The 23,450-nt window shown below is 55.4% G+C and overlaps 1 protein-coding gene across 2 annotated transcripts in view; it reads left to right on the forward strand.

The window, feature by feature from the left end:
• The first annotated feature begins 951 nt into the window (after positions 1-951).
• Positions 952-23,450, forward strand: part of ONECUT3 (one cut homeobox 3) — a 32,473-nt gene continuing 9,974 nt past the window's right edge. The window contains exons 1-2 of one of the 2 annotated variants that reach the window (XM_074528590.1): positions 952-2,115; positions 4,238-5,116. In XM_074528590.1, coding sequence (XP_074384691.1) covers positions 1,086-2,115; positions 4,238-4,665 — 1,458 coding nt within the window. In that variant the 5' untranslated portion in view covers positions 952-1,085 and the 3' untranslated portion in view covers positions 4,666-5,116. Of the gene's footprint in view, positions 2,116-4,237; positions 5,117-23,450 lie in introns of those variants that run through there. The other variant, XM_074528589.1, reaches the window with a different exon arrangement.

Here is a 23,450-nt window from a genome sequence, read left to right on the forward strand (position 1 = left end):
TTCCTCACCGCCTTTCCTTTACCTTCCCATTTCCCTTTCTCTTTCAATTTTCTCTTTCCATTCTCCATTTTCCCACTTCATTTTCCATTTTCCCTTCCCGTTTTCCATTTTCCATTTCGATTCATTCTCTCCCTTTCCCTTTCCTTCCTTCTTTTTTTTCCTCCTCCAGCACCGCTGCTCGGGGCCCTGCAGCAGCACCGTGTGTCTCTCCAAGCGTGTCCCTGTCACCTCCCCTCGCCGTGCCAAGGCCACCGAGGCAGCGCCCGCCGAGGGGCAGGGGACATGTGTGGGGACGGGGGGACACGCGTGGGGACGGGGGGACACGCGTGGAGATGGGGGAACACGCTTGGGGAACACCAGGGGTGCGGGACAGGATATTTGGGGTAGAAAGGGACAGCCAAGCCCTTGGGAGGGGCACGGGGCAGGCAGCGGGGGGACAGGGGGTGTTGGGGACACTGGGGACGGGCACATCCAAGGGTGGCTGGCGCAGCCAGATGTGTGCACAGGGAGAGGCCTGGGGCCAGCCAGATGTGCGAGGGCGCAGGTGGGCACGGGGTGCGGCGGTGCGGGGAGGGTCGGGCCGGTGGCGGCGGGGTCACCGCGGGTTGGCGGTGTCACCGCGGGCCGGGGCGGGGCGGGGGAAGGTGACCCCGGCGGCTCCGGGTGCGGGCGCTCCCCGCGGCACCGGGAGAGGGGCGGGGGGGCGGCTCGGTGCGCCGGGGGGGCGGGGCGGGGCGGCGCTGACGTCACGCCGCGGGCCAGAGCGAGGCTGCCGGGAGCCGGCGGCCGAGGCTCCGCAGCCGCCCCGCACCGAGCCCCGCGCCCCGCGCACCGCCCGCGCCCAGCCCCGCGCCCCCAGCCCCGCGCACGGCAGGGCGGGCGGCGGGCGCACCATGCCGGCCTGACCGCGGGGCGCGGACATCGATCCCCGGGCGCGGAGTCTGAATTAATCCGGGCAGCCGGCGCGGGGAGGGGGGGCGGCGGTGGAGGAGGAGGAGGAGGAGGAGGCGGCGGCGGCGGCGGGGGGGTGGGGGAGGAAGGCAGCGAGCGAGCGGGCGAGGCAGCGGCAGAGCCCGGCGGCCACCATGGAGCTGGCGATGGAGAACCTGGGCAGCCTGCACGGAGTCCCGCACTCGCAGCCCGCCGAGCTGCTGAGCCCCGCGCACGGGCGGCAGAGCTCGCACCGCAACCTGGTGCCGCACGGCCGGCCCGCCATGGTCTCGGGCATGGCCTCCATCCTGGAGGGGGGCGACTACCGCGGCGAGCACAGCCTGGGAGCCCCGCTGCACCCCGCCATGAGCATGTCCTGCGAGTCGCCCTCCGGCATGAGCCTGAGCAGCACCTACACCACGCTGACTCCCCTGCAGCACCTGCCGCCCATCTCCACCGTGTCGGAGAAGTTCCACCACCCGCACCACCACCACCACCACCATCACCCGCACCAGCGCCTGGCCGGCAACGTCAGCGGCAGCTTCACCCTCATGCGCGACGAGCGGAGCTTGGCCTCCATGGGCAACCTCTACAGCCACTACCCCAAGGACATGCCGGCCATGGGGCAGCCCCTATCGCCACTGCCCAACGGGCTGGGCAGCCTCCACAACGCCCAGCAGCCGCTGGCTCCCTACGGCCCCGCCGGCCACTTGCCCAACGAGAAGATGCTCTCGCCCAACGGCTTCGACTCGCACGCCGCGATGCTGTCCCGGGGCGAGGAGCACCTGGCGCGGGGGCTGGCGGCGCCCAGCTCGGCCATGATGCCTCCGCTCAACGGGATGCACCCGCACGGGCACCCGCACGGGCAGCCCGGAGCGTCGCTGCTGGGAGAGCGGGAGCGCCCCGCGCCCGGCCCCGGCTCCCAGCCCGGCGGCTCCGGCCAGGTGGAGGAGATCAACACCAAGGAGGTGGCCCAGAGGATCACGGCCGAGCTGAAGCGGTACAGCATCCCGCAGGCCATCTTCGCGCAGAGGATCTTGTGCCGCTCCCAGGGGACCCTCTCGGACCTGCTGCGGAACCCCAAGCCCTGGAGTAAGCTCAAGTCCGGCCGGGAGACTTTCCGCAGGATGTGGAAATGGTTGCAGGAGCCGGAATTTCAGAGGATGTCGGCGCTCAGACTGGCAGGTAGGACACGGCACGGCTCGGCACGGCTCGGCTCGGCTCCTCCGGCCGGGTGGGTCAGGGGTGCTGCGAACACGCGTGGGAACCCCCGGGGGTTCCGGGGTTGCCATCACGAACAGGGGCCGGGCCCGGGCGGTGTTACCGACTCGGTTTGTGACCGTAAGACCAAAGGGAATAAATTAATGTTTAAGGTGAGTTATACCTAAGGCGACCTCCCGCCTCCCCGGGCCTGCCGCTGCCCGCGAGAGATGCGGGATCGCGGCTGGAAGGAGCCGAGAGCTGCCCCTTGGTCACCGCCCGTTCTCCTGCCGTGGGGATTTCCCTGTCGGTGCCGCCGAACCGGCCCCGTGGCCGTGGCACAGCCCTGGAACTGCTCCGCCGCCGCTTCGGCCGCCGCTTGTCGGTGCCGGGGCCGCGCTCGGGGGAATCTCCGGGCCGGGGCTGCCCCCGGCAGAAGCCCCGAGCCCCGTGTCTCAATCCCCGGCTAATCGAGGTCCCACAGCGCCGTTCCTGCCGTCCCGGGCCGGTTCTGGGCCGAGGCTGTGCTGGAGGAACGCGCGATCTGAGCCGGGGGTGGCGGGGAAGGGACAGGAGGGTGCGACAGAGGGGACAGCGGGGCTGTGCCCGGTGCTCCCCACCAGCCCCGGCCAAGAGCCGCCACCCCCGGAAACACAACCGGAGCTCTTGACTCCGCGGGGCCGAGCCGTGGCGGACAAAACACACGTTAGTGATTTTTTAATTTATTTTTTAAGAAATCCGAGCTCCCCGTGGGGACGGGCAAAGGCAGCGACGAGGACCCGCCGTTATTTATGGGGAAGAGCAGCGTTCATATGTATTTAGTGTAATTCAGTTGCTCTTTAATTAGGGCAGGGTAGTGGCATCTTTTAGTTCCAGTCGATGCCCTATTGAAAAGCGGTTAATAGAATGCAAATTGTTCCTGGCTTTACAAGGTTCTGGTAAATAAAGATTTAAACACTGCCGCGATCGGCCGTTTAATGCCCCCGTTGTTGGGGCTAATTGAGCAGCGGGCTCGGGCTTCTGCCTCGCCAGAATTGGAAATAATAATGAATAATTCAAAAATAATAGGAGTAATAATAATTTAAAATATCCGTGATGGTGATGATGAAAAGGCGGCCGCAGCTGGGGGAAGCTCGGGGGGAACCCTGTTCTCGGCCCGCCTGGAGAGCTCCTTGTCCCCGGCCCGGGTCAAGGATCCCTGTCCCCAACCGGCTCGTAGGGTCCCTGTCCCTGCTGTCACCTCTTTGCTCTCCGCACCGTCGTGGGAGGTTTATTCTCCCCAGAATTATTTTTTCTTCCCGAGCGCCGTTTCCCCCGCCACCAGAGCCGCCATGTCCCCATTATTTACAGCAATCAACCCCCCAGATTTCCGGGGAACGGGGTTTGTTCATTTGCTGTCCGTGAAAACAGGAAAAAACCCACCAAGCACCAGCACAATCTCCCGGCCTGAACCTGCCCGTGCCGCTCCGAGCTCCCCACGCGGGACCGGGTCCGCTCCTGGAGGGGCTCGGCCGAGCCGCCCCCCCCGGTTCTGCCGCTTTGTTCCGGCCCCGGGCCCCGCTCGGTCCCGCTTTCGTTTCGCTCTTTCCACCCTCTCGCCCGCCCGGGCCCGGCCCTGGTTCCGCCCCAGCCCCGAGCGGCGGCTTCGGGGGAAGGGGCAGCTCTGGGGGGCCGAGCCCCCGATCGGTGCCGCTGAATCCCCAGCCCGAGGCCTCGGGGCGAGCCCGCCCGTCCTTTCCCGTTCCTTTCCAGGCTGGGGCCCTGAAGGGCTCCCGATGGTTGCCACTTTCGGCAACCTGGGCGGCGAGGGGAATTTTTCCTTCCCCGGTAAAAGGCAAAAAAAAAAATTGTTCGACTTTTGTGCTCGTGTGGCACGGCCGGGGCACGGACTGGCACTGGTTCTGATTCTATTCCTGGTTCTATTCCTATTTCTCTTTCTGGTCCTATTCCTCATTATGCTCCTGTTTCTATTCCTATTCCAATTCCTATTACTTGTTCTGTTCCTGGTCCTAGTCCTGTTGCTGTTCCTGGACCCGGTCCTATTCTTATTCCTCTTCTCTCTTTTTTTTTTTTTTTTTTTTTTTTTTGTTCCTATTTTTGGTCCTAGCCCTGGTCCCGGTCCCGGTCCGGGGCCGCAGGAGTCCATCTGATGGATTAGTCCGAGTCACTGAGCCGCGGATCGATGACCACGCCGGGCCCTTAGAAATGGCACCCGCCGCTTTCCTCCTCTTTCCAGCCCAGTTCCCCCCGTCCCGCCGCCCCTCCGCAGATGAACCATTAATTATTCAGCCGGGAGATGAGGGGGCCGCAGCTCCGGCCGCCCCCCGCTCCCTCCGGCCCCGCTCGCCCCAAGGGGCTCCGCAGAAGAGGAGGGGTCCCACGGAGAAACATCTGGGCAGCAGCTGGCCGTGCCCAGCGCGTCCCCTCGGGCCATTCATCCCCCGCTCCGCATTAATCCCCACCAACTCCGCCGGGGCCCGTGGGGGACGCGGAGCTCCCACGGTGCCACTTCTGGGGGTCCCCGCACGGGTGTGACCCGCACCCGCTAAACCCCGGTGCTCTGGGGGCGGAAAGGCCCCGGCTCCGTCCCCGAGGGGCGATGGGGGAGCTGGGAGCGTTCCTGAGCCCCAATCCCCGTGTGTCCTCCCCACCCTGTGTGTGTCTCGCGTGGCTCTGGGTGCGCCCCCATCGCTGCCCCCTCCAGTGGGAACCCCCGCCCCGATTTATTCCGACACTCAGCACCAGGAAATTCGCTCATGGTTATTTCTCGGGAGGGCGACGGCGCCGTGGTGTCCCTTTGGGGCGCTCGGGGATCTCTCTTGTCGGGTTTTCCCCGGCTGTGCGTGGAATTCACCCCGCGCGTGGGGTGCGGCTGGTCCCGAGGGGCCCGAAAGCTGCTGCTGCTTTTGCATTCGCTTCTGCTTTTCCTTCTCCAACCTTTCGTTTTATTTTTCCATTAACACTTCAACCACCCACTCCTGTTTTTTCGTTCTTCATTTAAATTTTTTTGTTTAAGTTGGTTTCTTTCTTTCTTTCTTTCTTTCTTTCTTTCTTTCTTTCTTTCTTTCTTTCTTTCTTTCTTTCTCTCTCTCTCTCTTTCTTTCTTTCTCTCTTTCTCTCTTTCTCTCTTTCTCTCTTTCTTTCCCTTTCTCTCTTTCTCTCTTTCTCTCTTTCTCTCTTTCTTTCTCTTTCTCTCTTTCTCTCTTTCTCTCTTGCCTTCTTGCCTTCTGACCTTCTTTCTTGCCTTCCTTTTTTCTTTCATTTTTCTTCCTTTTCCCCGTTCTTTCCCATTCTTTTCCATTCTTTTCTTTTATTTTCATTTCTTTTCCTTTCTTTTCCATTATTTTCCATTATTTTCCTTCCTTTCCCTTTCTTTCTTTTCCTTTCTTTTTTAATTCTCCATTTCCCATTAATCCCTTCCCCGAACACGTCTCCACCGCAGCACAAAGCACCGTTTTTCAACACAAACCCCAAAACCACCCCGGAACTACGAGCACAACCGCGGGGCTGGGCCGAGGCAAATGCCCGATAGCTTTGCCAACACCAATAATTAATATCACTAATTAATACCGCGAATTAATACACAGACGTGCTAGAAAAAGCGACAAGATGGCGCTGAATAAAACCTCGGGAAATACATATTTTTTAATTTTTTTTTCACGAGTTTTGTTTTAATTTCAGCCTCTTTCAAACGACTTTGGCCCAACAACGGCTCCTTCCGGCCCGCGGTCTCCGAGCACGGGGTGGCCCCGGTCCTGGCCCGGTCCTGGCCCGGGAGAGCGGCAGAAAATCGCGCACGGTTTCGAAGCTTTCGATCCGCGCGTGGCCGCAGGTGACGGGGAAAAGGCGCCGCAGCCGCGGGGAGCTTTGGAGGACCGGGAGCAAATGGGTTTTGTCGCCGCAAAATGGGCGAAAACGAGATTTTGGGGCTCCCGGCTCGCAGCGGCTCCTCCCGGCCCGGGAGAGCTGCCCAGGCTGGAAATAGGAGAAATATTCGGGAAAGGAGGCAAAGCTTTGTCCCAGTTGGGAAACAAAAACCACCAAACCAAACCTTTAAAAGTGTGGGGGTTTTTGTTTTGGTTTGGATTACATATATATTTTAAACTTGAATTTCTTAATTTTTTTTCTTAAATTACTATTTTATTTTGCTAATTTTTTTTTTTTTTTTTAGCTGGTAAATATAGTTGGAACGAGATGAGCTTTAAGGTCCCTTTTGAAGCAAGTTTTGGGATTTCGTGAATTAGAGGCCACTTTCTCCGCCGATCTGGAGCCGCCCGCACGGAGCAGCCACCGCCGGCGTCCCCGGCTGCGCGGGTGCGGCCGCTGCGCGCTGCGCTGCTCGCCCTGCGCCGTGTCCTGCAGCTCCTGGTGGTCCTCACTGCCCAAACCCCGTGTCCCCCAGCTCCTGACATCCCTCATTCCTGAACACCGCACTCCTGATGGTCCTCATTGTCCGAACCCTGCAGCTCCTGCTGTCCCTCATTCCTGCACCCCGTGTCCCTCAGCTTCTGGTGTCCTTTATTCCTGAACCCCACAGCTCCTCGTGTCCCTCATTCCTGAACCCCGCAGCTCCCGGTGTCCCTCAGTGCCCAAATCCCGATGCTCCTGGTGTCCCTCATTCCCGAACCGCAGTTCCTGGTGTCCCTCATTGCCCAAATCCCGATGCTCCTGGTGTCCCTCATTTCCCATGTCCCTCAGCTCCTGGTGTCCCTCATTCCCCTTTTCCCATGTCCCGCAGGTCCTGGTGTCCCTCATTCCCGAACTCCGCAGTTCCTGGTGTCCCCCATTCCCGAATCCCGCAGTTCATGGTGTCCCTCACTGCCCGAACCCCGCAGCTCCTGGTGCCCCCATTGCCCAAACCCCGTGTCCCCCAGCTCCTGGCGTCCCTCACTGCCCGTGTCCCGCAGCTCCTGGTGTCCCCTCATTCCTGCACCCCGTGTCCCGCAGCTCCTGATATCCCTCATTTTTCAACCCCGCAGCTCCAGGCGTCCCTCATTGCCTGAACCTCGGAGTTCCCGGTGTCCCTCATTCCCGAACCCCGCGTCCCACAAGTCCTGGTGTCCCTCATTCCTGCACCCCGTGTCCCTCAGTTCCTGGTGTCCCCCATTTCCCGTGTCTCGCAGCTCCCGGTGTCCCTCATTGCCCGAACCCCGTGTCCCGCAGCTCCTGATGGTCCTCATTTTCTGAACCCCGCAGTTCATGGTGTCCCTCACTGCCCGAACCCCGCAGCTCCCGGTGTCCCTCATTGCCCGTGTCCAGCAGCTCCTGGTGTCCCTCATTCCTGAATCCCGCAGTTCCTCGTGTCCCTCATTGCCTGAATCCCGTGTCCCGCAACTCCTCGTGTCCCTCATTCCTGCACCCCGCAGCTCCTGGTGTCTCCCATTGCCCGTGTCCCTCAGGTCCTGTTGTCCCTCATTCCCGAACCCTGCTGTTCCTGGCGTCCCTCATTGCCCGTGTCCCGCAGCTTCTGGTGTCCCTCATTGCCTGAACCCCATTTCCCACAGCTCTCGGCGTCCCTCAGCTCCTGGTGTCCCTCATTCCTGCACCCCACGTCCCTCAGTTTCTGGTGTCCCCCATTTCCTGTGTCCCTCAGCTCCCGGTGTCCCCCATTTCCCGTGTCCCTCAGCTCCTGGTGTCCCTCATTCCTGCACCCCATGTCCCTCAGTTCCTGGTGTCCCCGATTTCCCGTGTCCCTCAGCTCCTGGTGTCCCTCATTGCCTGAACCCCATTTCCCACAGCTCCCGGTGTCCCTCATTCCCGAACCCCGCAGTTCCTGCTGTCCCTCATTCCTGCACCTCATGTCCCTCAGTTCCTGGTGTCCCCCATTTCCCGTGTCTCGCAGTTCCCGGTGTCCCTCATTCCTGCACCCCGTGTCCCTCAGCACCCGGTGTCCCCCATTTCCCGTCTCCCGCAGTTCCTGGTGTCCCCCATTTCCCGTGTCCCGCAGCTCCCCGCACCCTCCGCGCCTCCTCCTTATCAGCGCGGCGGGGCCGCCTCGCTCCGCCCGCGGCTGTTTTTCTGTTTGCTCCTAATCTGCGCCTCAGAAGGGGCCAATAAACCTCGCGCAGGTTAAACATTAAATGGGGTTCCTTCCCCACACCCCCAGGAAACGCGCTCCCCTCTGCCACCCACTCGTGCCCGCGGGGCTCTGCTCCCCCAAACGCTGCTCCCCAAATCCCCCACGGGCTCTGAGCATCGCCCCAGCCCCGGGGGCCACGCCTGGGGCTTTTCTTACCACCTCCTTTTAATTTGGGTTCGCGTTTTGGGTGGGTTTTTGTCGGGTTTATCTTTTTCTGGGTGTACAACACGGGGGTGATAATTTTTTTCCTTGTCCTGTCAATCGCCACTGAAACCATAAGGGAGAGATAACAGAGAAGAGAAAACTCTCGGAGTGACCTTTGAATCAATTTGAAAAACCTCATTTAACTGATAAGTCTTGAAAGGCCCAGAACTAATTTGAAAATACATCTATTAAAATCTCATTGCCGCTGCCTGGGAGCTGCTGGGAAGGGTGTGCGAGGCGACTTGCCGGGGTCGGGGGAGCCGGGAGAGCAGGTTTGAGCCCTGGTCAACAAAGAGATTGCAGAGCTGACTGCAAAATGATGGGGCTTAGACCAGGAGAAAAATAAGAATATTAAAAGAAAATGGGTTTTTCTCTCCCAGCTGGTGGGGAAAGGGGAGATTTACTGCATTTTCCTGCCATAACCAGGCACGGAGTCTGGGAGCGCAGACAGAATATTGGATTTTTTTTTTTTTTTTTTTCCCTTCACAAAACAAATCCAATATTTTCTCATTCTGCTCAGAGGCAGCTGCAGGGCCGGGGAGCCTGTGGTTCTTTGGGGGCAGCTGTGCCCCACCGAGGGGTGAGGAGGAAGCTCTGTGCTCCCATCTCTGTGTTTTCTGCCCAGCTCCCTCGGTGCCAAAAAAGCAGAGGAAGAGGAGGGATGGTGAAGGCAGGAGAAGAGCAGAGTCAGGGCCCAGGCTCGTGTTTTCCTGCCTTGGCAATGTCCTGCCTTGCCCTGGGCATCAGCTGGGTGTAAAGGAAACAAAAATCCCTGCAGGAAGCTCCTGGCACAGAGAGCTCCTGGTGTGAGGCTGCTGTGGGTTGGGAGCAGGGTGGTGATGGCTGACTGGAAACACAAAAATAAGACTTGAAATGAAATAAACTCCATCAGAGCCTGGTTTGAAGGAACTGAGCCATGGCAGCTCGGTGGGGATGTGGAAATGCTCCTCCTGCCCCAGACCTTGGGTGCAATTTGGGGTGCTGGGAAAGAATCCCAGCAGGACAGGCCGTGCTCCCTGCGGGAATTGCTGCTTCCCCGGCTCAGACAGAACTGGAGCAGTCACCTTCCCCAGGACAGGAAGAGTCTCTGAGGTTCCCTGAGGTTTTTGGAAAGGTTCAAACAGAGGGAGGCTGACCCTGAGCAGGAATGGAGGAGCAAGGGAAGCTTTGATCTGCCCTCACCCCATATCCACCTTCATGGCTCTGGCCCGGCTTCTTTTTCGGATTTGAGCTGAGATGTCCAAATTCCTGGAGTTTGGCATGAAGCTGAGGATTAAAGGAGCCCAGGATGAGTCCTATTAACCCAGGACAGATGCCATTAACCCAGGACAGTCCCATTAACCCAGAACAGTCCCATTAACCCAGGACAGTCCCATTAACCCAGGACAGGTCCCATGAACCCAGGACAGGTGCCATCAGCCTGGGACATGGTCTGACCCAGCCAGCTGGCCCTGGCCCTGCTCCTGCACAGCCCCAAGGGCAGCACAGAGAGGTTGGGGCAGCCCCTGGTGTTGGAAACTGGCCCAAAAGGGAAGGTGGAGTCCAAAATATTCCCCTCCATCCTCATCCAGAAGCCATGCAGGGAGGTGCTGGCCAGCAGCAGCTTTTGGCAGCGTTTGGAGTGTGTTTAATCCTGGCTCCGTGCAGCGCTGAGGCCGCTGAGCGGCAAAATTTGCTGATTTAATGGAAATTCAAAAATCTCGTTAATACCTCAAGTGATACAGGGAGATCTCTGTATCCAGCAAGATGTAAAGCAAGTCTGGCTTGGATGGGAGAAATGGATTTTTAAAACATTTGGTGTTGTTAAAACATAGCAAAACAAAGAGGCAACGTGGATTCTCTGGTGCTGGAAGGGGGGACCGGGGCATTTAAAAAATAAGGACCCAATATTAAAATTGAGAGATGTTTGTATGGACATGAGTAGGATTTTAAGAATGACCGTAATAACTCAGAAAATTTAGTTTTTCATATACATATATATATATACACATATATAATATATATGTGTGTATATATATTTGCTAAGTTATTTTTATACATATACACATATGTATATATAAATTTGCTAAGTTATTGCTTATGTTATGTATTATAAATATAATATATATTTATATTATTTTAATATTATATTTATAATTATTTTATTTTAATTTTTATTAATTATAAATATAAAATTATATGTAATTTTGTTAAGTTATTAGGGTCATTCTTGGAATATATATAATGGAATTTATATATGTGTATATATATATATATATATATATATATATATATATATATATATATATATATATATATATTCCATTAGGGATCTGCATCAATGCTCTAAACACTGGTGGTTTTTGCCGTGCAAGGAGAAGAGGTTCAGAAATTATTTTAAAGCCATTCCACGGATGTTTTGTGGCTGGAGGAGTTGGGTTTAAGACGTTTCACAGGTGCTGAAGTCAAGCCTTGCCCACATGGGGGGGATGCAGGGATGCTGGGCTGAGATGGGCAGGGTTGCTCGTATTGCTTGGATTCACTTTGGGATTTGGGAAACCTCGTCAGCCCTGGCAGACTGAGGGTGGCTCAGCTCTGCCCAGCCTGGGAGAAGGAAATGGAAAATCTGTGTGTGGAGCAGGAGGGGAAAGCAGGGAAGGCTGGGACTGGCTATATCCTCCTTGCTTGCAGAGGAGGGAGGAAAATCCCAATATCTTGACAAAGAAAAAACAACCAAAACCCCCCTAAAAATACAAAAACCAAGGAGGAGCAAATTGCAGCTTTTCCTGCTGCTGCCATGCCCGGGGTACCAACCCCGCTCTGCTGAGCTCAGGTTCAGCAGCAGGAGGCACCAAGGGGAGCTGCAGGTCTCCCATCCCATCAGGCTGAGGAGAGCTGAGCTCCTGCGGCAGGAATGACTCCAGAGAGCCCTGAATATTCGTGCCTGGGGGTTTGGGTGTGCAGAGGGTGGTCGGTGTGTGGCACAGCGCTGAGAGGGCACTGTGGGAACCCAAAGCTTCAGGTTTGGCTGTTGGAGACCCTACAGAACCCCCAAAAGGACCAAGAGCAGGGGAAACACCTCGGGCCACAGGTGATGCTGTCCCCAAGGAGTCCCCACAGTGAGAGCAGGGCACGGTGTGGGGCAGCCGATGGCCATGGCAAGGGTGGCTTTGACCCCTGGGAAATGTTCCAAAGCCACCATTGGAGAGACACGAGCTGTGACGTGGCCATGGATGAGCACCCCCCTCGTGCCTCAGTTTCCCTGGGAAGCAGAGAGGATGATCAGCGCAGGGCAGAGCTCTGGCAGCACCAGGTTATGAAATCTGAGGAAGGGAGGCATTGGAAGATGACTGAGAAAATATGGAACCAAATATCTGAAAGAGATATCAAGACCTTGATTAATATCCTGACTCATTCCAGGATCAACTATCATCTCACAAACATCTGTGTAACCCACTGCTACAGAAATGTCTCCTGATAGTGAACTGAAACTTTCCTGAACTCTGTTACCAGTTTCTTTTTAGCATTTACCCCAAATCTGTAATTTCAGGCTTGGTAGATTTTCACAGAATATCCTAGGGAGGGGTCAGTCCATCTTCTTTCGCTTCATAGAGTCTCTCCTAAGCAGTTTCTATGGGTTAGTGATAAATGCAAAAGGAATGGTACAGTTGGTAAAAGATGGTAAAGAATTTGGTAAAAATGGTAAAGAATTTTTACGTGGACCTTTGGACCAAGTAACAATTCTCAGGTGCCCCGGAGCCTTTCGAGGTCCCTTTGTGGCCGATAAGGAGCCGGTAACGAGCGAAGCTTCTCCGCCAGGGATAAAATTGCAAATGCAGCGGGAGGTGCTGACGGGCGATAGCATCAGGGGCTGACAGAGATCTCAGCGCTCCGGGAGCTGCTCCCACCCCTGCCATTTTCACACAGATCTGACCCTCTCCCGTGTTTTTCCCCCATTTTCTGAGCGTCTCTTGTTTGCCCCGGCGCGGAACCCCCCGATAATCCCAGCCCGGGGTGGGGACGGATCTCGCTGCGGTTCCTGTGGGGATGGAGCCGCAGCTGGCGCAGCTGGGCTGGAATGGGATGCTCGGTGCTCGATGCCAAAGGGATTTGGGCTCCCAGAGCCTCCCCAGAATGGGGGGGACCCTTCCCCATCCGCCCCCCAACTCCAGGGAATGGGGGCAAATAGGACAGGGAATGGGGCAGGGAATGGGGATTGGGAATGGGGGGAAATGGGGCAGGAAATAGGGGAAGGGAATGGGGGAAGCGAATAGGGCAGGAAATAGGGGCAAATAGGACAGGGAATGGGGCAGGGAGTAGAACAGGGAATAGAGAAGGGAATAGGGGCAGGGAATGGGGGAAGGATTAAGGCATGGAATGGGGCAGGGAATGGGGAAAGGGAATAGGGGAAAGGAATAGGGCAGGGAATGGGGACAGGGAACAGGGGCAAACGGGGGCAGGGAATAGAGGAAGGGAATAGGGGCAGGAAATGTGACGGAATAGAGACAGGGAATGGGGGCAAATAGGGCTGGGAATGGGGGAAGGGAATGGGGGCACATGGGGCAGGGAATGGGGGAAGGGAATAGGGGAAGGGAATAAGGCAGGGAATGGAGGCAAATAGGGCTGGGAATGGGGCAGGGAATAGAACAGGGAATAGAGGCAGGGAATGGGGCAGGGAATGGGACAGCGATTAAGGCAAGGAATGGGGCAGGGAATGGGGATAGGGAATGGGAGCAGATAGGGCAGGGAATAGAGGAAGGGAATGGAGCAGGAAATAGGTGAAGGGAATAGTGCAGGGAATGGGGCAGGGAATAGGGCAGGGAATGGGGGTAAATAGGGCTGGGAATGGGGACAGGGAATAGGGAAAGGGAATGGAGCAGGGAATAGGGGCAAATAGTGCAGGGAATGGGGACAGGGAATAGGGCAGGGAATGGGGGCAAATAGGGATGGGAATGGGGCTGGGAATGGGGCAGGAAAAAGGGGAAAATAGGACATGGAATGGGGCAGGGAATAGAGCAGGGAATGGGGGCAAACAGGGATGGGAATGGGGCAGGGAATGGGATTGGGAATAGGAGCAAATAGGGCAGGGAATGGGGCAGGGAATAGGGCAGGGAGAGGGTGGGATGGTGACACTGCCCTGCCAGGCTTCAGAGTCCCCCCAAGGCCTCTGGAAATGGATGCCTGGATCAATGCCTGATGTTAATCCTCTTTTTGGGGCCAAGCTGTGGGATTTTGGTGACATTTCTCAAGTGCAATCAGAGAATCCCTGTCCTGGTGTTTCCCTGGGAGTTCCTCTGCTGGACTGCCCAAAGCCTGGCTCACTGGCCTGCACACACAGGCAGCCAGAAAACAGAAATTGAAAGCAAACCATCAAAATCAGGGCTTTTATTCAAGGAAAGATGATTCCAAACTAGCTGGCTTTTCCTGGAAAAATTCTAAAAGCATCTCCCCAAAACCTCAACAGCCTTTTTCACCCCAAAATGCGGATTCCTTTACCTTCACTACCCCCCCAAAAAAAACCCCCAGATGATTTCTTTGCTCTGGTTTCTGTCACCATGGTGAGGTGGTGGCCCTGCTGTGGTTACCTGGGGGTGAGCCAGATTCTTCATCCTTGGGAAAAGGGACCCTGGGGGACATTTAGGGCACTGGGGTGAGCCAGGTTCTTCACTTGGTAGCATTCTGGAAGTGTTCCTGTCCCCTGGCAGTGCCTGGCAGTGTCTCCTGCTTTGCAAGAACAGGAGAAAAGAGGCAGGAATGGAAAGGGGAAACCAAGGGGCTGTTGGGCATTCCCCTGGGCACAGCTGTGCCACCCAAGAGTCCTCTCGTTTCCTCCTCTCCTCCCTTTGCTCTTCCTCCTCTTTGTTTTCTTTCCCCTTTTTCTTTTCTTCTTTGCCTTTTCTCTTTCTCCTTTTTTCCTCCCTTAATTTGTTTTTCTTTCTTTTTTCCTTTTTCTCTCCCCTTTTCTTTCCCCCTTTTCCTAATTTTTTCTTTTCCTTATATTTCTCCTTTTCTTTTCTCTTTTTTTCCTTATTTATTTTTCTTTCCCTTCTTCTCTCTTCTTCTGCATCTCCTCCTTTCCCCCTTCTCCCTCTCTTTCTTCACTTTACTCCCTTTCCTTTTCACTCATTTCTCTCTGCTCTCATTTCCCCTTTCCCCCCCTTCACTCTCTCCTTTCCTTCTCAGCCCATTTTACCCCCAAACCCCTTTCCAAGAGAAATCATTCCCTGGAACCATCCCAAGCCCCTTCCCCAGCTCTGCTGTCCCATTCCATGGGCAAGGAATGGGGCAGGGAATGGGGTAAGGAATGGGATAAGGAATGGGATAAGGAATAGGGCAGTGAATGGGACAGGGAAGGGGTAAAGAATAGGATAAGGAATAGGGGTAGGGAATGGGGCAGGGAATGGGACAGGGAATCAGGATAGGGAATGGGGACGGAAATGGGGATGGGAATGGGACAGGGAATAGGGGCAGTGAACAAGCAGGGAATAGGGCAGGGAATGGGGTAAAGAATGGGATAAGGAATAGGGCAAGGAATGGGAATAGAATATAGGAGCAGAGAATGGGGAAAGGGAACAGGGGCAGGGAGCAAACAGGGCAGGGGATGGGACAGAGAATAGTGGCAGGGAATGGGGCAGGGAATAGTGGCAGGGAATGGGGTAAAGAATAGGATAAAGAATAGGGCAGGGAATGCACAGGGAATAGGGGAAGGGAATGGGGCAGGGAATAAAGCAGGGAATGGGGTTGGGAATACCCAGGGAATGGGGCAGAGAATAGGGCAGGGAATGCATAGGGAATAGGGTAAGGAATAGGGGTATGGAATAGGGGCAGGGAATAGGGCAGGAATGGGGTAAGGAATAGAGCAGGGAATGGGGCAGGGAATGGGGAAGGGAATGAAGCAGGAATTAAGGTAGGGAATGGGGCAGGAATTAGGGCAGGGAATAGGGTAAGGAATAGGATAAGGAATGGAGGCAGGGAATGGGGGAGGGAATGCACAGGTAATGGGGCAGGGAATAGGGTAAGGAATAGGATAAGGAATGGAGGCAGGGATTGGGGCAGGGAATGGGGGAGGGAATGCACAGGGAATAGGGTAAAGAATAGGGGCAGGAATGGGGCAGCTCCTGCGGGATGGATCCCCCTTCCCGCAGCCCTCCCCTCAAACCTGCCCGCGAGCTCCCGCCGGTCACGTCGCCATCAAAGTGATGTGCCAGCAATATCCAACACGCAGTTAAAGCCACTCGTGGGAGTTTCAATAAAATCGACCGGGCAGGATCAATGGGCTACGCTGGCCCCATCCCCGCACGGAACGGGGCGGGGGAGCCGGGAAAAACACCCAGGGCTGCGAAATGGGGGCGGTGGGAGGGGGGGAGCTGATTACAAATCCATCCCATCCTCGCCGTGATTAATTGCTGCGTTACCAGAAGGAACAGCGCGGGGTGGGGGTCATTTTTAAAGGTAACGTCGAGGAGGGAGTTTCTGTGCTGCCTTTGGAGGGGAGGAGGCGACAGGAGCCTTTTCCCGTGGGTTTCCCTCTAGGCAGGATGGAGCTGGGATAGTGATGGTTCACCCCAGCCCAGCAGCGATTTCGGATTTGGGAAGAGCCCTCCCCAGCCACGCAGGGGGAGCTGAACCCCATTCGCACCCAGCTGGGATCACTAGACACGGCTGTCCAGCTTGAAGGACCACCAGTGTGCAGGTTCCACCCTAAACCAGCCCCGAGCAGCCCCTTCACCCCACACTGGGGCTCTGAAAGGGCTCAGGGGGTCTCGCTCCTGCCCTGCCCTCCCCGGAGATGCCCAGCTCAAATTAAAACATCATCCATCGTTGCGGTGGCAGCGCATAATCCCTGGCAGATCAGCGCAATTACTGCGGGAAATGCCTGGGGAGCTGAACTAATAACGCCGGCCGGTGGATTAAGAGTCACTGGCTTAGTGCCGGCCGTGCCACCGCGCTCGGGGGACACCCGGGGACACCCCGGGGACAGCGGGGTCCCGGTGGGGCTGGGGGCAGTGGGTGTGTCTCTGGGCGGGGGTTTGGGGTGGTTTTACTGCCCCATATGTGTGGGGCAGGGATGGGCAGGGATGGGGCAACGATGGGGGCAGGAATGGGGGCAGGGATGGGGAAGTGATAGGGCAGGAATGTGATGGGGCAGGGATGGGCAGGTATGGGGCAGTGATGGGGAATGATGGGGGCAGTGTTGGGCAGCAATGGGCAGGGATGTGATGGGGCAGGGATGGGGCAGTGATGGAGGTAGGGATGGGCAGGGATGGGCAGGGATGGGGCAGCGATGGACAGTAATGTGGCAGTGACAGAGGCAGTGATGGGGCAGGAATGGGCAGCGATGGGCAGGGATGAGCAGCAATGGGGCAGCGATGGAGGCAGCGATGGGGCAATGATTGACCCATGATGGGCAGGGATGAGCAGCGATGGGGCACACGGAGCTTCCCTGCCCCGCACCCGGGCCAGGCAGTGCCATTCCCGCGGCTCCCGGTACCTATTCCGTCCACCCTCCCCCCCGGGGCGCGGGTGGACCGCTCCATCCCATGTGCACGGAGCGCCCGGACCGGCCCATTGAGCTGTGGGAGGGGGGAGTAAGGGCCGGTCCATCGGGCAGCGGGGGGGGGGGGGGATGTGACGGGCTGTACCACTGCGCCGCCCCGGGGGAGAGCCCGCGCGGCCATCCGCAGGGGGGCGCCAGAGCGGCGGGGACGGCCCAGAGCGGCTGCGGAACGAACCATTGCTGCGGCGGGGGGAGCGGGCGGGACCAGCGCTCCGGAATGGCGGGGGGGCCGGGCTGAGACCCTCCTCACCCTCAGCCCGAGAGGTGCCAGAGTCACCCTGGGCCTGAGGGGCCGCACGGAGCGGCACAATGGGGCTGTGTCCCTGCCGCTGTCACAGAATTGCAGAGCGGTTCGGGCTATGAGGGACCTCAGAGCCCATCGAGTGCCAGCCCTGCCATGGCAGGGACACCTCCCACTGTCCCAGGCTGCTCCCAGCCCTGTCCAGCCTGGCCTTGGGCACTGCCAGGGATCCAGGGGCAGCCCCAGCTGCTCTGGGAAATCCATTCCAGGGATGGATTCCACAATTCCTGATTCCCAATCTCCCACCCAGCCCTGCCCTGTGGCAGTGGGAGCCATTCCCTGTGTCCTGTCCCTGCAGGCCTTGTCCCCAGTCCCTCTGCAGCTCTCCTGGAGCCCCTTCAGGCCCCACAAGGGGCTCTGAGGTGTCCCTGGAGCCTTCTCCTGTCCAGGTGAGCAGGCCCAGCTGTGCCAGGCTGGCTCAGAGCAGAGGGGCTCCAGCCCTGGCAGCATCTCCGTGGCTCCTCTGGCCTGGCTGCAGCAGCCCCACGTCCTCCTGCTGCTGTTGCCCAGGGCTGGGGCAGCTCTGCAGGTGGGGTCTGAGCTGAGCCCAGGGGCACAGGGGCAGAATCCCCCCCTGCCCTGCTGCCCACACCGGGGCTCAGCCCAGCACAGGGGGGGTTTCTGGGGCAGCCTGAGCCCCTCACCCACCAACACCCCAAGTCCTTCCCTCAGGGCTGCTCTCCCTGAGCTCGTCCCCAGGCTGGGATTGCCCTGACCGTGCTGGGCTCAGCCTGCTCCCCATGCCGGCTCTGTGCCAGGTGGGAACAGCTGGGATTTGGGGTCACACTGGAGCCAAATTTGGGGTCACACTGGGGCCGGGCTGCGACATGGGCTGACAGAGCACTGTGAATGCCCAGGGCTCCCCTAGACTGGGGCCTCACACCGTGAGGGGCTCCAGGCTGGATCTCCCTCCTGCCCTGCCCTGCTGGAGCTCAGGGGTGCCCAGAGCAGCTGATGGCCCTGTGCACATCATCCTGCCCACCCTCAGAGGGTCCTGGGGACACAAACCATGGACACCCCACCCTGAAGATTACAGACTGTCCTGGCTGTCCCTGCACCAGGGGCAGAAATCCAGCAGCCCACTGAGAACTCACTCGGCCAAGTGCCAAGGGACTGAGGGAGCTGGGGGTGCTCAGCCTGGAGAAAAGGAGACTCAGGGGTGCCCCCATCGCTCTCTGCAGCTCATGAAAGGTGCCTGTGCTCAGCTGGGCTGGGCTCCTTCTCCAGGAACTGACAGAACCAGAGCACACAGCCTCAAGGGAAATACAGGTTGGATATCAGGGAAAAGTTTTTTACAGAAAGGTGATAAAATTCTGGAATGGCTGCCCAGGGAGGTGGTGCAGTCCCCATCCCTGGGTGTGTTTAACAAAGCCTGGATGTGGCACTGGGTGCCAGGGTTCATTTGAGCTGTTGGGGTGGGCTGGACTCGGTGAAGTTGTGTGTGTGTTAATGGGTCTAGGATGTTAAGAGGATTCTATTCTTTGACTCTTCCAGTTCAATCTAGAAATAATGCAATGGAGGTCTCTTGGAGGTCTCTTCCAACCCAGTGATTCTGTGAATTCTGTGGATTCTGTGAATTCTGTGACCTTCCCATCTCACATCCCATAATGCACCCAGGACCAGATTTCATCAGGATATGCAGGAAACTCTTGGGTTTTTCCCCTCCTCTCCTTTTTCTCTGTCTCCAGCACACATTTTGTGGCTGATGATGGCTCTGGGCCCTCTCTGGGCACCAGCTCAGGGCCAGCACACCCTGATGAAGGATGTGCCATGGCCACTGAACCTGCTCATTGTCCCTGCTCAGAGTTCCAGGAGCAGCTGGAGGCAGGAACAGCCTGCTGGGAATCCCAAAGGGAATCCCAAAGGGAGATCCTTGCTGCTCCTCTCCTGTGTGAAGGAGTGAGGACAGAATGGAATGCACAGCCCCCCCTGCCACAAATGTCTTCTCTTTCACACAGTTTGCATTTATCTGAAATTCAGTGTGGACCAAATGCTGACATGTAGATCTGCAAATCCCCTGTGTTTAATTAACACTTTAATTTATTAATTTACAATTTATTGGCCTATCCAGTAAATATTATTTACACATTCTGGAACAACTCAAGCTGCAGGAGTGGTCCTTCAGAAGCAAACTTGGAAGTGGATCCTTCAGCTGACAGAGCTCATCCTGCAGCACAGCACGAATCAGTGTGAATGAAAATCCATGGGCTAACAAGTTCAGTGTCACAGGGATGCCACCCTGGATTCCCATCACAGGCTCCTTGTCCAGCATTACCTCCTTGTCACAGAATGGAAAATCCTGAGTGTAGGAGTGTCGGGGGGATGGATGTGGTGGGGATGGATGGAGACGAGAGATCTCTGCAGCCAGGTCGTGGAAATTGCATTTATTGCAAAGGGCCTGGGTGCAGGGCCCTGCTGGGAGCTGCAGCCACAGCTCAGAGCAGGACTGAGAGAAGAGAGAGGGAGAGAGGATGAGAGAGTAAAAGGGGTAAGAGAGTAAGAGGCAAGAGCTAAGAGGGCGAAGTTGCCATTACAATACCATAAATCTTCTGTGTTGAATATTCTGATTCTCACTAACCAATCTAGTACAATCTACAAATCCTATAGCATTTCCATACAGCCTATAAGAATCACTACATTACCATACTGTGCTACATTTTAAACCCTAAAAACTCCTCTTTGGGCCTCTTCTGCCAAGCTGGCAGGGTCTGCTCTGACCCTTGGAGCTGTCTGCAAGCAGAGGGTGTTGTTCCATCAAAAGGGGATCACCTTCAGCCAGCCACACCATTGTTTTCCTGTTGTTCAGTAACTGAGGTATCTCAAAGCTTGCTTTCATTTCAATCTCACTCATAGTTTCCATATTCTCAAAATCTTTTGCCAGACAATCACATTTATAAGGCTTTCCTGTGTCACCTTCCCCAACACCTGAGCTGGAAGGGACCCTCAGGGATCATCAGTCCAGCCCTGCACAGCCACCCCAGCAATCCCACCCTGAGCACCCCTGGCAGCCTTGGGGCTGGGAGGATTCCCTGGGCAGTGCCCATCACCCTTGGAGGGAAGAACCTTTCCCTAAAATCTGACAACACCAGCCTCCCCTGCATCCATGGCACAAATCATCCTGCAAACTCCCCTTTTTCCCCCCAGAATCTCTAGCAGGGGCTCTTGCACCAGCGCTGAGCACAAGCTGGCTCCAAGGAGAACTCATTGCAGAGGATGGAGCATTTCCAGCCTCATCCCCTCCGCGCTGCCGTCCCTCCGGGCGCTGCCGCCTCACTCCGGCACTTCATTAGCACCAATTTGCTCTCGTCTCGCTAAGTGCTGCTGACTCGGGAGAGGAGCGAGCAGATCCGAGCAGCGCTCCGGGGCTCCTGCCCAGCCCTGCCTGGCCACGGCAGCGCTCCACTCCCGGCAGCAGCTCCCCATAGCCGTGCTGTCCTCTGGAACAATAAAAGCAGCTGATTCTGGTCCAAAAAAAGGCCTGGAAAGGGAGGAAATAGGACAAATGGGGGAAATGTTCGCAGCGGAGCTGATCCCCATTCCCCTGGGTGATGGGGAGAGCAGAGCAGGGCACCAGGTCTGCCTTCACAAAGGAGGCTGGAAAAGCAAGTGGGAAATGAAACCTGTGCAGAAAGGAAATGCTTTTAACAACAAATTCACCTTTTAAAGTCATGTGAAGCTGTTTTGGTGTCCCTGAGAGGGGGTGGTCGGTGTGGGTGCCTGGCAGAGCCAGATCCATTGCATTATTTCTAGATCAAACTAAAAGAGTTAAAGAATAGAATATCTTAACATCCTAGCCCCATTAACACACACACAGAACATTAATTTGCTAACTTCATAGGCAAATTTCAGCTGCAAAGGCTCTAACCAAGAATTCACCACTTATCACCCTTTTTGAAACCTAAAGATCACCTGCTAGGGCCAATAATGAATTTCTAACCTGTAAGAAAAGTACATATAGGAAAATATACAGTGCAAAACAAATGCAGGATCCAGCTCAGCTGGATCAGAGCTGCTCCCTGGGCTGAGGAACCGAAACCTCGGGAAGGGAAGGGAAGGGAATGGCAAGAAGGGAGGGGAGTGTGAAAAACGCCAATCACTTGGGTTTTTTTAAATTTTAAAAGCTTAATAGTAATAAAAGGGTTATAAAAATAGCAATATAATTAGAGTAATAATAACTTTGGACAATTTGGACTAGGACAATATGAGACAATAGAAACAAAGAGTTATGGACATCTAGGTACCTTTTTCTGGGCAACATAAGCTGGAAAAAGGACACAGTTAACAGAGGATTAACCCTTAAAAACAATAACCTGTTGCATATTCATACACCTCATATATGATGCATAAATTCCATTCAAACACAGGATTCTTTCTGGTCATCTTCAACTTCTTCCTCATAATCTTAACGGTGTGTTCAGGGCTGAGCAAGGTGGGAAGAAGTTCATTTCTTCTGATAATGGGGCAATAAATTCTCTTTCTCTGAAAGATTCAGGTGTCCTGTGACTGCTATCTCAGTGTGAGTCCTTTCTTTATGAAAAAAAGTATCCTACATAGCAAAGTTTCTATTTTAACATTTTGTTATAACCTAAAACTGTATTTGTTTGAGGTGATTTTGTAATTGTGTGCAGCTGGAGGGTGGGGGATCCCAGGAATGGGCAGTGCAGGGCAGGCTCTGCACGTCATTCCATGGTTGGCACTGTGAGAAGTGATACTTCCAAAAAAAATGATACTCTCTTCCAAAAATTTAAAAAGTTTATTAAAACCTTATCAAAAATACAACAGCAGACTGAACAAAGAAAATATTATAGCACCTGGAGCAGAGGATTTTTCCCACCATGTGCTCACCCACATAATTGCAGTTTTGCCTTTTAACCCTTTGGTCCCTCCCAAAGTTCTGTCCATTGGCTCCTTTGCTGTCCAGTTTGGAATTCACTTCCTTAAATCCTGATTGGAGCTCAGGTGCTGCCACAGTAACAATCCCACCCTCCCAAATGTCCCAAACCCAGAGCCCCCCCAATAACAGCACAAAAGGGGTAAAACACAACTATAAATCTATAAACTTCTCTTAACAAATATACAGGATATTTGCCTTCTAATTGGGAGAGCCAACCATGGCATTACTCATCTATCCCACCACCACATCCCCTGTACCTGTTTGTCTGTGTTTGGAACCAAATGGGGTTTCAGGAAAAGAAAAAAGGAAAAAAGAAAGTTGAGGTTTGATTTTTTTGAGCACTTTTCCTTTGTTCTGTTCTGTTAGCATTGTGTTCTCCCAGCTGGAGAAGATCTGAATTTCTGCTGGAGACCCCAATTTGTGACAAGTCTCTTTTTTCCTGCAGTACAAAGAGAAATCAAACCAAGCTCTCAGAGCTGCCCCAGCACCCAGGCCCCACTGGACCAGAAGATTTCTGGTTTGGAGATAAAGCTCCCTGGTCTCTGCTCCAGCCTGGGGGAGCAGACACCACGAGGTTCATTCATGAGATTCATTGTGGTCTCTTTGCTCAGAGCTGAAACTCCCCAAAACCTCCCAGGGCAGGTGGGGGCTGGACCAGCAACACCCAGCCCCTCCTCTGGGAAGGGAGGGACATCACAGAGCCATGGAATTAAGGCTGGAAAGAGCTCTTAGATCAAGCAGAACCACCAACCCAGCCCCACTGCCATGTTCCCTGCTAAACAATGTCCCCAGGTGCCACATCCACATTTTTGGAACTCTTCCAGGGATGGTCACTCCACCATTTCCCTGGGCAACCTTTCCCATGAAGAAATTTTCCCTAATATTCAATCTAAACCTCCCCTGGTGAAACTGGAGGTAATTTCCTTCTGTCATTGGTTACTTGGGAGAAGAGACTGACCCTCACCTGGCTCCAGCCTCCTTTCAGACCTCTCTGCCCCATAAAGGAGAGGGGGAAACTGAGGCACTCCAGGAGCTGGGCCCATCTTGAAGGCACAGAGAGCAGCCAGCTTTGCTCAGGGCCATTTCCCACCCAGTGGAATCAGCCTGTTGGATTAGGCCCTTTTCTGACCCAGAGATGGGGTAACTGAGAGGTGTTTTAAAAGCTTTTATTCCAATTTCAGTCTCATGAGAAGGGTGAGACAATACAGATGGTATAATTCACACCATCACAATCAGAAGTTAACTATTTCCTGATTACAATTTATTATAAACATTTCTTGGCCTATCAGCTTTAGCCACACTATGC

Source organism: Zonotrichia albicollis, chromosome 29, assembly GCF_047830755.1.
Source record: "Zonotrichia albicollis isolate bZonAlb1 chromosome 29, bZonAlb1.hap1, whole genome shotgun sequence".
Lineage (NCBI taxonomy): Eukaryota > Metazoa > Chordata > Aves > Passeriformes > Passerellidae > Zonotrichia > Zonotrichia albicollis.